A 16,514-nucleotide genomic window follows, 5' to 3' on the forward strand; every position below is an offset into this window, starting at 1 on the left:
ATTGGAGATATTTTTAATTCTTTATTTCTTTATTTTTTTATTTATTTTTATTTATTTTATTTATTTTTAATTTATTTATTTTATTTATTTTTAATTCATTAATTCTTGAAGAGCTCATCATTGAATCTTAATCTACCCAGATTGTTTACTGTAATCTCCTCAAATCTCCTCTAATCTTCACTGTATCTGTTAAAATGTTAAATGTATTTATATTGTTATTTAAATGTTATTTGTTACAATGTAAGCCACCCACGTGGCGACAGTTTTTATTTCACTGTACACCGGTGTGATATGTATTTTATACAGGAACGTCGGTTTATAAAAACTAAAAATAAATAAATAAATAAATAATATTTGAGTATCACATTGATCAGCGGTCTCTATACTAACTTCATTACATGGTCAGTAGCTAGCATCTGCATTAATGCTCATGAACATGTGCTTAATCCATATTAACAATAAAGCCCATTGGCCCCAAACTGCTAAACTGAGAGAATAAACTGAAAATCCCCGTCTAATAAAATGCATTGGTATTAGTCATCATACAGCAAAATCCTAGAAGAATTAGCCTGAAAGATCTTGCCGGACACTATGACCAGAAGTGCTTTACGAAACCATGCATAAAAAAATGCATACACAATGGGATTCAAAGTGGAGTTTAAATAGCCAAACCAAACCAAAGCATCTATTATCGCAGGTAAAACTGTATAGCCTAATAAGGGATCTGCTATGTTACATATGAAACATGGAAACCAGCAAGTGAGAAATACTCCCATCACTATGCCTAACGTTTTTGCAGCTTTTCTTTCTCGTTTTTGTGAAACACGGCTGAGTTTTGTTCTTTCCATCTGATTATCATGTAAGGAATTAGCCTGTTTTTTGGCTACAGCAAATATTTTCCCATATATGCATATCATAATCAGACCAGGAATATAGAAAGAAATTGCTGAAGAAACTATGGCAGAAGCTTTGTTAAGAAAGAAAATGCATTCCCCTTCGCAATCAATATTTTTGTTATAAAAGTCTTCTTCTCCTTTTAAATTTAGACCAAGAAAGATCATCCCAAATCCAGTTATTGCTGAGGTCACCCAGCTCATAAAAATCAAGTATGCAACAACCCTTTCATTTATTCTTAATCTGTATTTCAAAGGGTCACAGACAGCATAAAGCCGATCAATGGAAATGCATGAGAGATGTAAGATGGAGGCTGTGCTCAGCATCACGTCAATGCTACTGTGGATTTTGCAGAACAATTTCCCAAAATACCAACAGGTCTCTATAGACCTGACCATACTGTATGGCATAACAGTAATGCTCAGTAGAAGGTCCACCGTGGCCAAAGATAGAATCAGGTAGTTGGTTGGCGTGTGAAGTTGTTTGAAATGTGCTATGGAGATGATGATAAGAAGATTTCCACACAGAGTGATCAGAATTACAGCCATCATGGGAATGTAAAACAGAACCTTTAACCTGTTGGATCTAATGGCCTTGAGACAGGAGTCATTTAGTGATTCATAACAAAATAATTCAGCTTCCCGATACTGAGGTAGACTTGTGTTCATCATTTACAGAAGAATTAAGTTTCAGCTTTCAGGTAGGCATGTAAAAAGAGACAAAACAAAAAAGAAATTAAGTATTTTTAGTATCCACTGTTGTCTCATATTGGAATGTCCTAGTGGCTAGAGCAATGAGCTTTAAAACAGGGCTCCGATCCCACTTCTCCTACTGACACTCCCTGTGACCTTGCACAAGTCAGTTTTTCTTCCCTTGCCTTGGGTGCCTTACTGGACTGCAAGCTTCCAGGAGCAGGGATTTACTGTATCTGAAAATATGCTGTCAACTGCCTTAAGCTAAAATTGGAAAAGCATTCTAGAAGGACAAAAATTATTATTATTATAAATTCAAAAAATATTTATTACATCTGCACCAAAATGCCAGTTTTGCTTTTTGGAACTATTCAAGAACATCAAAAGAGTTTGCTGAAATTTTCAGAAGTATCTGTCAGGAGAAATGCTTTCTACTTGAAGACTTGCTCTGTTAATTGAGGATTCATGATACAATTTCTCTTTTTCTTACCTTCAGTAGAAAAGTTAAAGCAGATATAAAGATAACATTTGTTAAGCAGAATACAAAACTTCAAAAGTAGGTGATTGACATTGACAATACTTCTGAGATCTACTGCTGTTTTCAATGTTTTGTTTGTAGCATTTTTGTCAAATCTTCTGAGCTAAGAGTTAAAGATAGTGTTTCTTTTGACCGTTTGGATGAGATAGAAAACCTGTACACCTTGTTCCTGATGTTTTGGGCTCCGTATGATGATGTTATGAATATTGCTAAAATAGGAAAATTAGACCTCCTACTAAAATAAAAGTCTATTTCTCTGCTTGCTTTTCAGTTTGATTTTGGCCACTGCTAATACTATTTATCCATTTCTAAAGTGCCATTAGACATATACAGTACTGTATTGACATACATAAGAGACAATCCTTACTCCCAGATCTTACAGTCTAAACAAGACAAATATATATGACAAGAGTCCATGGGAAGTGTATGTACCTGCAAAAATGGCCATTTAGAAAATTGTGCAAGCACGAAGTGCACAAAACAACATGCATACACACTGAAATATATTTATACTGTTACTCACATAGGGGAGAGGCATTCCAAGAGCTGGAGCCTGGGCAGAGTTGGGACTTACATGCATATTTTTTTTTTGTGCATATTGGGGCAGATTTTCAAAGGGTTACGCCCGTAACATACGCACGTAACCCCCAAAAAGCTGCCCCAAGCTCCCCCTGCACACGCCAAGCCTATCTTGCATAGGCTCGGTGGCGCATGCAAGCCCCGGGACACACGTATGTCCCGGAGCTTGTAAAAAGGGGTGAGGCCTGAGCCTCCAGGCACAGCGGCCATTTGCTGCTGTGCCCGGGAGCGCGGGCGGCCGTCGGCTGGCGCGCGTAACCTCTTCAACAAAGGTAAGGGGAGGGGTTTAGGTAGAGCTTGGGGGAGGTTTAGGGAGGGGAAGGGAGGGGAAGGTGCAGGGGGGGGGCTGAAGGAAAGTTCCCTCCGAGGCCACTCCGATTGCAGAGCGGCCTCGGAGGGAACGGAGGCAGGCTGCGTGGCTCGGAGCGCGCAAGTTGCACAATTGTGCACCCCCTTGCGCACGCCGACCCTGGATTTTATAACATGCGCGCGTGGCTGCGTGCACGTGTTATAAAATCGGGTGTAGATTTGTTCGCACGAAGAAATCTGCACCCGCAAGCAGGTTTTAAAATCTGCCCCATTATTCTCTTGGCAAAACCATGTGCATCAAACAGTATAATTGTGTCCGTGTAGTTTTGCCAAGCAAAAACATGCACATAAGTCCATTTTGAAAACTGCTGTATTTTATATACGATGATAAAAAATATTTCCCCCATATTGTGCATGTAACTTACATATGATTCACTATCTCCTTATTTATCTTGTGTGATTCACAACTTAACCGCACAATCCATTGTGACTGATTATTATAAATAGCTCCATGCCCACAAAAAAAAACAAGCATTTAGTTTTTCAATAAATTCATTGATAATCCATGAATTAAAAAAAAATGTAAAAAAAAATCTATTTTTTATGCACAATTTGAAAATGATGCTGTAGACTTTTTCAAATTCTTCGTAATGTTACAAATACATATTTCATGAAAACAATTGCTGTTCTGATCTCAGCCTCTCTCCCCATGTTGGTTTGCAAAATGCATCTCATCTTAGAAGTCTGTAGCATAGCAAATTCTGTTCAGAACCTTTGTGTTATAGTAATGACCTCTATTAGTGCCAAAATGCAGGATGAACATTGAAAAGCCAGACTTTACTCCTCCTTCCTTTTGTATTTCTGCTTTTTATATTTTAGTACCCAAGTTTCTTTTAAGTAACTCACCCCAACCTCTCCCTTGACCCCATGTCAGTTAGCAAAAGGCATTCTGAACCTCAGTGAGTGCGGTAACTATTTAGTACCTTGTCCAGGCCAGGTATTGAATTCTTACTGTTAACAAGAGATTGGCCAATAGCGTGTAATAAGAACATATCACGTTATTTACCCTGTAGATGATAAAGCCTCATTTGCTTATGATGGTCCTTCATTTACATACACACGGACGAAAATTATAATGCACTGACACTAATGTCTCTTCTGATCCTTTTAATGTGCACATTAACAGGTGAATCTTAAAATGATGGTGCGTGCCAAAATCGAGCGATACGCGAATATGTCGGACTGCTGTGCGCCGAGCGGATTTTGAAAGCCACCCAAGTCAGCGCGTATCCCCCACTGCGTGCACAAGAGAAACGTTCACATAAATGGGCAGGGTATTGCTGGGGACTGGGCAGGGCATGGTTGTTACTGGATTTCAACTTCAAATTAGCTCATAGATACTTATGTGCACAGTCGAGTGCCGAGGTTCAGTGCCACATAATTTAGACGTGTAAGTAATAAAATAAAGATAAATAGATTGGCGGAGGTTTTAGGGGTCAGGCCTAACAGGGGAGAAGCAAGGCTATTAACATAGGGGGATTGGAAGTCCTATCCCTTACTGGGGTGAACTGGGAACAAATTTGGAAAATTGGTAATCGCTCGTTATGTGTGTCTATTAAAATCCCCCCACTTACGCGACAGAAGCAGAATTTGCAAGCATCGGCACGCGTCCATGTAAAATTGTGCACACGTGTGCATGTTCAGGCAATTTTATAACATGCATATACACATGTATGTTATAAAACGGCCATGTCCCTGGGTGCGGGCTGTCAAGTGCACACACATGTGCACGCGTGCACCTCTGTAAAGGTTACTGTCCCTGGCTTTATTGCATTGCATGCTAATTTTTTTCTGAAAAAAATCTGTTAAAGTGCACATTAAGCCTTGTCACATAGGCACCATAATCTTCTCAGAAAACATGCATCTTCCAAAGCATATCAGACTACTGTAATTTACTTCTGGAGAAACTCGTTTTGAAATGTGCAGTTCAATACTCTTTTATTTATTTATTTATTTATTTATTTAACACTTTTCTATACCCACCATTTCAGATCGGTTTACATCGAAACGGTTTTTGTTAGTTCCCCCTTTCTTAAGTTAGCAAAAATTACATTTGATGTATAATTCTAAGAAATAAATATTTACAAATGGTAAAAAAAACACAAAAATCCAGGGTCAAATACACATTCATTAATCTTTCTCTCAAATACATTTAGGGGAAAAGTAATTTGCAGTACTCAATAAAATGTTAGATGTCAGCAGATAAGGAATACTTGGCTCACCCAGTCTGCCCCTTATATCTGTCCCAAGCTTGCTCAAATTCTGCCACTGCTTTGGCTCCTACCACCTTCACTAAAAGTGTCTGTTCCGGATTTTATCCCTCATTAATCAATGTTTAGTAATCAAAACATACCTGATAATCTTGGTTATACAAATAAAATGTGTTATTTAGACTGCAAAATATATGGAAATGAAACTGATTATTTATTTGACAATTTTCCCACCTATGTACAGTTCTAGGCAGGTCACATGTTCACACTCATAATAAAATCCAAGAATATATTAATAAACTCAACACAAAAAAGTAATTTCCCATTACTGAACAACCTCTTAACATATCCAGCATATTACCCATTGTTGATCTTCAACCTATATCTCTTAAATGTTAGGTCGTAAAAAAAACCTTATCCTGTACAAAGCTTAGCTCAGAACCAGATCACCAGCTCTACCCATTATTTATAACAAATTCTTGTATAAGTAATACAATCTTTTGTTATCTCTTAAACATAATTATGTTCAGTTGTCAAATGAAATATTATTAAGCAATGTTTTCCTTGGACTTTCCGTTTGAAAAATTTAAATGATTTTAAAACTAAAAGCAAATGAATTGTCCATAACTAAGTTAAAATGTATTGAAGCTGATCTGAAATTCTTTCAAATGCATTTGTGGAAAATGTTAAATTGTGGTGGATATTAGTAGCTGAAGAACTTTTGTTAAGTTCTGGACCCTGTGGGGCGGATTTTCAGAGCCCTGCTCGCGTAAATCCGCCCAAAACCAGGCGGATTTACGCGAGCAGGGCCCTGCGCGCCGGGAAGCCTATTTTACATAGGCCTCCCGGCGCGCGCAGAGCCCCGGGACTCGCGTACGTCCCGGGGTTCTCGGAGGGGGGCGTGTCGGGGGGCGGGCCCGGTCGTCGCGGCGTTGCGGGGGCGTGTCGGCAGCGTTTTGGGGGCGGGTACAGGGCGTGGCTACGGCCCGGGGGCGTGGCCGCGCCCTCCGTACCCGCCCCCAGGTCGCGGCCCGGCGCGCAGCAGGCCCGCTGGCGCGCGGGGATTTACGTCTCCCTCCGGGAGGCGTAAATCCCCCGACAAAGGTAAGGGGGGGGTCTAGACAGGGCCGGGCGGGTGGGTTAGGTAGGGGAATGGAGGGGAAGGTGAGGGGAGGGCAAAGGAAAGTTCCCTCCAAGGCCGCTCCGATTTCGGAGCGGCCTTGGAGGGAACGGGGGGAGGCAGCGCGGCTCGGCGCGCGCAGGCTATACAAAATCGATAGCCTTGCGCGTGCCGATCCAGGATTTTAGTGGATACGCGCGGCTCCGCGCGTATCTACTAAAATCCAGCGTACTTTTGCTTGAGTCTGATGTGCAAGCAAAAGTAGGCTGATCGCGCTTCTTTTAAAATCTACCCCTATATGAAGGATGTCTGATTAAAAATATTTTAAATTAGAAAAACAAATGGCAATTCAAAATGATCCCAATAAAAGATTTGGGAACAGATGTGTGTTTGTGTGTGTGTGTGCGTGTGTGTGTGTGTGTGAGAAAGAACTTGATTGCACTTACCAGTCTGCTCAATGAACCTTGCATTGGATTGCTGCTCTTCAGAGGGGTTTATATATTGTACCTGGCTTTACTGTAACCTGTCAAGGGAATCCATTAAACATAGCTCTCAATTTCTTACACACAATTAATATTTCCTTGAGAGACATACAGTAGGTGAGCAGCCCACACTGGCTTTAGGATCTCTCAATTACTATTCATTTGAAAAAACTGCAGGAGAGTAATATTGTGTGCCCTGTTATTCAGCCATTGATTTACTGAAGGGGCACCAGGTAACTGACACCAGACTGCAGAGAAAAACCCCAGCAACTTCATTTACCTGTGAAAACAGGCTATGGTCAATAACATCATTTGTCAAATATCAGCAATGAGATTTCCTGTAGGTAGACTGATAAATATAAACAGAATCAGCTTTCTCACAGAAAAGTTTCTGTTCCATAATTTTCAAACTGGAACATTATCATGCAAATGAACCAAATAACACTCCATGTATGTTAGTTCCTTCCAAGGGGGGTGAGCTGTGATTGTGAAATCTTTGGGAAAATACTTAATAGCATATATCCTTGCAATATGTTATGTTGTTTTATTTTGTATGCTGTGATATTGTTCAGATATTGATTTTTAAAAGAAGAGAGGAAGGGGATTCCAGTTTGGAATCCCCTTCCTCTCTTCTCTGTACCTTCTCTGTACCTTCTTCAGTTTGGAGAAGGTACAGAGAAGGGCAACCAAAATGATAAAGGGGATGGAACAGCTCCCCTATGAGGAAAGGCTGAAGAGGTTAGGGCTGTTCAGCTTGGAGAAGAGACAGCTGAGGGGGGATATGATAGAGGTCTTTAAGATCATGAGAGGTCTTGAACGAGTACATGTGACTCTGTTATTAACACTTTCGAATAATAGAAGGCCTAGGGGGCATTCCATGAAGTTAGCAAGTAGCACATTTAAGACTAATCGGAGAAAATTCTTTTTCACTCAACGCACAATAAAGCTCTGGAATTTGTTGCCAGAGGAGGTGGTTAGTGCAGTTAGTATAGCTGGGTTCAAAAAAGGTTTGGATAAGTTCTTGGAGGAGAAGTCCATTAATGGCTATTAATCAATTATACTTAGGGGTAGATTTTCAAACCGCGCGATTTGGCGTACTTTTGCTGGCGCATCAGGTGCCAGCAAAAGTACGCGGGATTTTAGTAGATACGCGCGTAGCCGCGCGTATCCGCTAAAATCCGGGATCGGCGCGCGCAAGGCTATCGATTCTGTATAGCCGGCGCGCGCCGAGCCGCGCAGCCTACCCCCGTTCCCTCTGAGGCCGCTCCGAAATCGGAGCGGCCTCGGAGGGAACTTTCTTTTGCCCTCCCCTCACCTTCCCCTCCCTTCCCCTACCTAACCCATCCGCCCGGCCCTGTCTAAACCCCCCCTTACCTTTGTCGGGGGATTTACGCCTCCCGGAGGGAGACGTAAATCCCCGCGCGCCAGCGGGCCGCTAGCGCGCCAGGACGCGACCTGGGGGCGGGTCCGGAGGGCGCGGCCACGCCCCCGGAATGCCCCAGGCCGTAGCCACGCCCCCGGGCCCGCCCCCGGAACGCTCCCGACATGCCCCGAAAACGCCGCGCGGTTCGGGCCCGCCCCCGACACGCCCCAATTAGAAAACCCCGGGACTTACGCGAGTCCCGGGGCTCTGCGCGCGCCGGTAGGCCTATGTAAAATAGGCTCACCGTCATGCAGGGCCCTGCTCGCCTAAATCCGCCCGGATTTGGGCGGATTTAGGCGAGCAGGGCTCATAAAATCCGCCCCTTAGGGAATAGCCACTGCTATTAATTGCTTCAGTAGCATGGGTTCTTCTTAGTGTTTGGGTAATTGCCAGGTTCTTGTGGCCTGGTTTTGGCCTCTGTTGGAAACAGGATGCTGGGCTTAATGGACCCTTGGTCTGACCCAGCATGGCAATTTCTTCAAGGAATGCCCCTAGTCCTTCTATTATTCGAAAGTGAAAATAACTAGGGATGTGAATCGTGTCCCCTATCGTCTTAACAATTGAAATCGTCTGGCAGGAGAAGAAAATCGTGCTTGGCATGATTTTTTAGTTAAAAAATCGTTAAAAAATCGTTTTTTCCGATTAATGCCCACTAACGGGAGTTAGTGCGCACTAACAGAAAATGATGACACTTTTCAGGTCAGTTAAGGTCAGTTTAGGAATGAATATGTAATCCTATTGGCTGCCCTCTTATTTATTCATGTTACCAAGGTTCCCACTGACAATATATGGGGGATGGGAAATGGAAACAGTTGGTAGCTTGACAAAAAAAGTAATGTGATCAGTCAATGTGACTACAACTTGTGCCGTAACCCTGATACCAGGGGTGTTGTGATCTTCCTGAACACAGTGCCCTAACCCTGACACCAGGGGTGTTGTGATCTTCCTGTACACAGTGCCCTATCCCTATTAATACCAGAAGTGTTGTGATCTTCCTGCACACAGTGCCCTAACCCTGATACCAGGGGTGTTGTGATCTTCCTGCACAAAGTGCCCTATCCCTATTAATACCAGGAGTGTTGTGATCTTCCTGCACACAGTGCCCTATCCCTATTAATACCAGGAGTGTTGTGATCTTCCTGCACACAGTGCCCTAACCCTGACACCAGGGGTGTTGTGATCTTCCTGCACACAGTGCCCTATCCCTATTAATACCAGGGGTGTTGTGATCTTCCTGCACACAGTGCCCTATCCCTATTAATACCAGGAGTGTTGTGATCTTCCTGCACACAGTGCCCTAACCCTGATACCAGGGGTGTTGTGATCTTCCTGCACACAGTGCCCTAACCCTGACACCAGGGGTGTTGTGATCTTCCTGCACACAGTGCCCTATCCCTATTAATACCAGGGGTGTTGTGATCTTCCTGCACACAGTGCCCTAACCCTGACACCAGGGGTGTTGTGATCTTCCTGCACACAGTGCCCTATCCCTATTAATACCAGGAGTGTTGTGATCTTCCTGCACACAGTGCCCTAACCCTGATACCGGGAGTGTTGTGATCTTCCTGCACACAGTGCCCTAACGCTGATACCAGGGGTGTTGTGTTCTTCCTGCACACAGTGCCCTAACCCTGACACCAGGTGTGTTGTGATCTTCCTGCACACAGTGCCCTATCCCTATTAATACCAGGAGTGTTGTGATCTTCCTGCACACAGTGCCATAACCCTGATACCAGGGGTGTTGTGATCTTCCTGCACACAGTGCCCTATCCCTATTAATACCAGGAGTGTTGTGATCTTCCTGCACACAGTGCCCTATCCCTATTAATACCAGGAGTGTTGTGATCTTCCTGCACACAGTGCCCTAACCCTGACACCAGGGGTGTTGTTATCTTCCTGCACACAGTGCCCTATCCCTATTAATACCAGGGGTGTTGTGATCTTCCTGCACACAGTGCCCTAACCCTGACACCAGGGGTGTTGTGATCTTCCTGCACACAGTGCCCTATCCCTGATACCAGGGGTGTTGTGATCTTCCTGCACACAGTGCCCTAACCCTGACACCAGATGTGTTGTGATCTTCCTGCACACAGTGCCCTATCCCTAGTAATACCAGGAGTGTTGTGATCTTCCTGCACACAGTGCCCTATCCCTATTAATACCAGGAGTGTTGTGATCTTCCTGCACACAGTGCCCTAACCCTGATACCAGGGGTGCTGTGATCTTCCTGCACACAGTGCCCTACCCCCATTAATACCAGGAGTGTTGTGATCTTCCTGCACATAGTGCCCTATCCCTATTAATACCAGGAGTGTTGTGATCTTCCTGCACACAGTGCCCTAACCCTGATACCAGGGGTGTTGTGATCTTCCTGCACACAGTGCCCTATCCCTATTAATACCAGGAGTGTTGTGATCTTCCTGCACACAGTGCCCTATCCCTATTAATACCAGGAGTGTTGTGATCTTCCTGCATACAGTGCCCTAACCCTTACACCAGGGGTGTTGTGATCTTCCTGCATGCAGTGCCTTATCCCGCCTGCATTACTAGTGAGAGGCTGGCTTCACAGACAGGGGGGAGCTGCCTGACCCTCACTCCTCCCCTCCCCCATGTCCCAGCCAGTGAATGGTGTGTGGGTGAGTGGGGGGTGGGAGGATGGTGAAGGCGGAGACAGCTCCCTCCATGCATTATTAGTGAGAGGCTGGCTTCACAGACAGGGGGGAGCTGCCTGTCCCTCACTCCTCCCTTCCCCAAGTCCCAGCAAGTGAATGGTGTGTGGTTGAGTGGGGGGTGGGAGGATGGTGAAGGCGGAGACAGCTCCCTCCCTGCATTATTAGTGAGAGGCTGGCTTCACAGACAGGGGGGAGCCGCCTGACCCTCACTCCTCCGGGGTGTTGTGATCTTCCTGCACACAGTGCCCTATCCCTGATACCAGGGGTGTTGTGATCTTCCTGCACACAGTGCCCTATCCCTAATACCAGGGGTGTTGTGATCTTCCTGCACACAGTGCCCTATCCTTGACACCAGGAGTGTTGTGATCTTCCTGCACACAGTGCCCTATTCCTGATACCGGGGGTGTTCTGATCTTCCTGCATGCAGTGCCCTATCCCGGTTACCGGGGGTGTTGTGATCTTCTTGCACACATCCCATCAGGGATGCAGGAAGATCACAACACTCCTGGTATCAGGAATAGGGCACTGTGTGCTGGAAGATCACAACACCCCTGGTATTAGGGATAGGGCACTGTGTGCAGGAAGATCACAACACTCCTGGTATTAATAGAGATAGGGCACTGCATGCAGGAAGATCACAACACCCCTGGTATCAGGGATAGGGCACCGTGTGCAGGAAGATCACAACACCCCGGAGGAGTGAGGGTCAGGCAGCTCCCCCCTGTCTGTGAAGCCAGCCTCTCACTAGTAATGCAGGGAGGAAGCTGTCTCAGCCTTCACCATCCTCCCCCCCCCCTCACCCACACACCATTCACTGGCTGGGACATGGGGGAGGGGAGGAGTGAGGGTCAGGAAGCTCCCCCCTGTCTGTGAAGCCAGCCTCTCACTAGTAATGCAGGGAGGGAGCTGTCTCAGACTTCACCATCCTCCCCCCCCCCCCCTCACCCACACACCATTCACTGGCTGGGACATGGGGGAAGTCAGGAGAGAGGGTCAGGCAGCTACCCCCTGTCTGTGAAGCCAGCCTCTCACTAGTAATGCAGGCGGGATAGGGCACTGCATGCAGGAAGATCACAACACCCCTGGTATCAGGGTTAGGGCAATGTGTGCAGGAAGATCACAACACTCCTGGTATTAATAGGGATAGGGCACTATGTGCAGGAAGATCACAACACCCCTGGTGTCAGGGTTAGGGCACTGTGTGCAGGAAGATCACAACACCCCTGGTATCAGGGTTAGGGCACAGTGTCAGGAAGATCACAACACTCCTGGTATTAATAGGGATAGGGCACTGTATGCAGGAAGATCACAACACCCCTGGTGTCAGGGTTAGGGCACTGTGTGCAGGAAGATCACAACACCCCTTGTATCAGGGTTAGGGCACTGTGTGCAGGAAGATCACAACACTCCTGGTATTAATAGGGATAGGGCACTGTGTGCAGAAAGATCACAAAACCCTGGTGTCAGGGTTAGGGCACTGTGTGCAGGAAGATCACAACCCTCCTGGTATCAGGGTAGGGAACTGTGTGCAGGAAGATCACAACACTCCTGGTATCAGGGTTAGGGCACTGTGTGCAGGAAGATCACAACCCTCCTGGTATTAATAGGGATAGGGCACTGTGTGCAGGAAGATCACAACACCCCTGGTGTCAGGGTTAGGGCACTGTGTGCAGGAAGATCACAACACCCCTGGTATCAGGGTTAAGGCACTGTGTGCAGGAAGATCACAACCCTCCTGGTATCAGGGTAGGGAACTGTGTGCAGGAAGATCACAACACTCCTGGTATCAGGGTTAGGGCACTGTGTGCAGGAAGATCACAACCCTCCTGGTATTCATAGGGATAGGGCACTGTGTGCAGGAAGATCACAACACTCCTGGTATCAGGGTTAGGGCACTGTGTGCAGGAAGATCACAACACCCCTGGTATCAGGGTAGGGAACTGTGTGCAGGAAGATCACAACACTCCTGGTATCAGGGTTAGGGCACTGTGTGCAGGAAGATCACAACCCTCCTGGTATTAATAGGGATAGGGCACTGTGTGCAGGAAGATCACAACACCCCTGGTGTCAGGGTTAGGGCACTGTGTACATGAAGATCCCAACACCCCTGGTATCAGGGATAGGGCACTGAGTGCAGGAAGATCACAACACCCCTGGTATCAGGAATAGGGCACAAGTTCTAGTCATATTGACTGATCACATTACTTTTTTTGTCAACTACCAAGAGTTTCCATTTCCCATCCCCCCAACCATCACCTCAGTTGGAACCTTGGTAACATCAATAGATAAGAGGGCAGCCAGCCAATAGGAATACATATTCATTCCTAACTGACCTTTACTGACCTGGAAAGTGTCAATAATTTGTATCATTTTCTGTTAGTGTTCCTGAGTTTCCATTTCCATTTCCCTTCCCCCCAACCATCACTTCAGGGGGAACCTTGGTAACATCAATAGATAAGAGGGCAGCCAGCCAATAGGAATACATATTCATTCCTAACTGACCTTTACTGACCTGGAAAGTGTCATTTTGTATCATTTTCTGTTAGTGCGCACTAACAGGAGTTAGTACGCACTAACTGGGAGTTAGTGCGCACTAACTCCCGTTAGTGTGCACTAACACGATTTAACGATTTTTAACGATAAATCGTTAGAATTTCTATTGTATTGTGTTCTATAACGATTTAAGACGATATTAAAATTATCGGACGATAATTTTAATCGTTGAAAAATGATTCACATCCCTAGTACTCTATTGCATGAAAAGAGGAATCACATGCAAGGGCAATGCCATTATTTGCCATCTATCTCAATTCAGAGGCCTTGGTTTTCTGTGATAACTGATGCAGATTTGATAGAATTGTGGTAGAATTGCAGAAAATACCTGCTTCCCTCATCCGCCTAGCACTCCTTCCCTCTGCCCTTTCTGTTTGTTCTCTCTATCTTAAGAGGGATATGACTGAGCTAAAAAAAAAGTGCATTGAAGAGCAATTAAGTTACTTAGAGGATAAACATGTAAATGCCAGGAAATGCTCTGTGTGCATCCAGGCAGTTAGGGATATTTACATTGGAGATGAGGAGACTAATAAATAATATTATTCATATTCTGTAGTGTAGGCTTCAATCATGGAGTTGAATCAGCAGCAATTATCTCTTCTTCATGTAACCTCCAGACCTATTAGGAGTGCCTAAAAAGACACCCTATTCGCTCCCCAATCTAAAACCTCAATCAGAAAACGCGCCATCTCGACAGCTGGCCCACACCACTGGAACGCGCTACCCCACGACCTCAGACGAGAATCCTGCCCAGCTGTCTTCAAAAAGAGACTAAAAACATGGCTATTTAGCCAAGCCTTTTAGGATATTTAACTCACCTTCCATGCAACTTTACTTTCTTCTAGCTATATGAGTATTTCAAGTTCTCTTGTTTTGGATGAGCTTAGTATCTGACAAGTTTAAATAATCTCCCTTGATCTTATAAGTCTACGCTTAGACCAGAGTGTTACATTTCCTGTTAAATTTTTTGATTTTCTAACGAAGTTCTCTGTACCGCCTCACGGTGAAATTGAAGTTAAATGTAAACCGGTATGATTTGTATCTCTACAAGAATGTCGGTATAGAAAACAATAAAAATAAATAAATAAATAACTCATTTGCCCATCCTTCTGTTTGACTGAGTCTAGTTCATAAGCAAAATGCTAGCAACAAAAATAAGACAACTGCAGAGATGGTAAGATATTAGAAAATCATTCTTTATTTATGAATCATGTCCAGTATATAAATAGGAGGAAATAATATTCAATGTACAGTGCTGAATGTGCCAGAATGTATGAAGCTCATATTCAGAGTATAGGAAATGTAAAGATCTTGGTATTTAAATATATTTCCCCTCCATTACACATTTTTCTGGTTCTTCATGATTCAGGATATCAGTTATTAGGAGGAATATGAATAGGAGGAGGATATCAATGTAATGTTATATTGAATAGCCGATTGCTTCGGCTTTTAGACAATAAACAATATATCCTTCATATCCTCTTACACAGGTAGGGAGGGGGCAATTTTTAGTAAGCTAGTTAAGTATATTTGTACCTGCATAATTTGCAGCTAATTATCAACTATGAATTATCCATGAGTTTCTGTTTGAAAATTCCCTTAACACACAAGTATAACAGTGCACCCAGCATTTATGCAGATAGAAGAAAAGGGCAAAATGATGCACATAATTTTTAAAATATGTAATTTTATGCACCTTCATTTACTCCCACAACCTAAATACTCTCCTTGGGGCTGCCTCTTCATGCAACTAAAAGAACATGTGTTTTGAAAGTACAAGCATATTTTTAACTGCTATTTGAAGTGCAAATTTCACCCAGGGATTCAACCAGCTAACTCTATTTACCCAGCTAGATCCCTTTGAAAATTGACCTCCTTGTGTGACTCACTGAAAAAAAAAGCCTTTTTCATACCAAAGGAAAATTTGTCCAAACAGTGCTTTGAAACTTGGCTAGTGCATTCCAGTATGCAAGCATCTGCATCAAATACAATTGTCTTGTTAAGAATAATGAATTCACTCTGTATTAAGCATTAAATAGTATGAGTGGTTACCCAGTTTCAAATTTAATAGCTGGGGCAAAAGTCAAAAACGTGAAAGGAAACAGACTCTGGTCATGCTTAGTGAGCATACCATTAAATTACTGATTTAGGCCTGGATTCTCTAAGGTCGCAGACCTTAGAGAATCTGGCAGTAACGGGGGCGGGGGGGTGAAGCGGGGGGTGGTCCTGCGATAGCCGGCAGCGATCGCACCTCCACGGTGTGATCGCTGCCGGCTTTCGCACCGAATAACTACACTATAAAAGGTGTAGTTATTCGGCGCGAAACTGGAGGCGATAAGGAATCTTACCTTTCGCCGCCGGCGATGGGTCCGCAGCATCGGCCCCGGGTGCCGCCCCGACTCCTCCTCTTCCGGGGCTGACTCTGCCCCGAGCTCCCTTTTCGCATGCGATAGCATTAGAGAATGACCCCCTTAGTGTCGGACATTGTTAAAGTATGTAATTTTAAATTGGACCCATAAATAGATATTGATCCTTGTTGTTCATCAACACTCATAATATTGAGCATTATCAATGGTAGCGCAATATATTTAATGCATCCGTTGCTGCAAAAAAGCTCAAGAGAGTAATAGGAAGAAAGACTTACACTCATTTTACAGCTTCTAGCCCCAGAATTAGCTTAAGGAAAAAAAGTCTAAAGCTGGCTGCATCTGCCAGAAGCATAACAGAAGAAACAAAGATTCCCTAAAACATCTTCCTTTGATTCAGATCAATCACTATTAAATGTGAATACTCCAAATTTCTAACACAGTCACATTGATGTGTTTCCATTCCAAATGCCATAATGTGTCGAACATATTTGGAATATTCTCATTTGAATGTAATTAATACAAGGTTGGCTAACTCCAGACCTCAAGGACCAAAAACAGGTCTGCTTTTCAGGATGTATATAATGAATATTCATGTGATAGATTTGCATACACT

The 16,514-nt window shown here is 44.1% G+C and overlaps 1 protein-coding gene across 1 annotated transcript; it reads right to left on the reverse strand.

Annotated features, from left to right (window-relative positions):
- Positions 1-533: 533 nt before the first annotated feature.
- LOC115088870 (trace amine-associated receptor 1-like) lies at positions 534-3,525 on the reverse strand. The gene is made up of 2 exons (XM_029597043.1): positions 3,489-3,525; positions 534-1,537 (listed from the first exon to the last, which is right to left on the reverse strand). The coding sequence occupies exons 1-2, from the start codon at positions 3,523-3,525 to the stop codon at positions 534-536; spliced, it is 1,041 nt and encodes a 346-aa protein (XP_029452903.1).
- Between the last annotated feature and the right edge of the window lie 12,989 nt (positions 3,526-16,514).

The sequence above is a fragment of the Rhinatrema bivittatum genome, chromosome 3 (genome assembly GCF_901001135.1).
Source record: "Rhinatrema bivittatum chromosome 3, aRhiBiv1.1, whole genome shotgun sequence".
NCBI classification, from domain to species: domain Eukaryota; kingdom Metazoa; phylum Chordata; class Amphibia; order Gymnophiona; family Rhinatrematidae; genus Rhinatrema; species Rhinatrema bivittatum.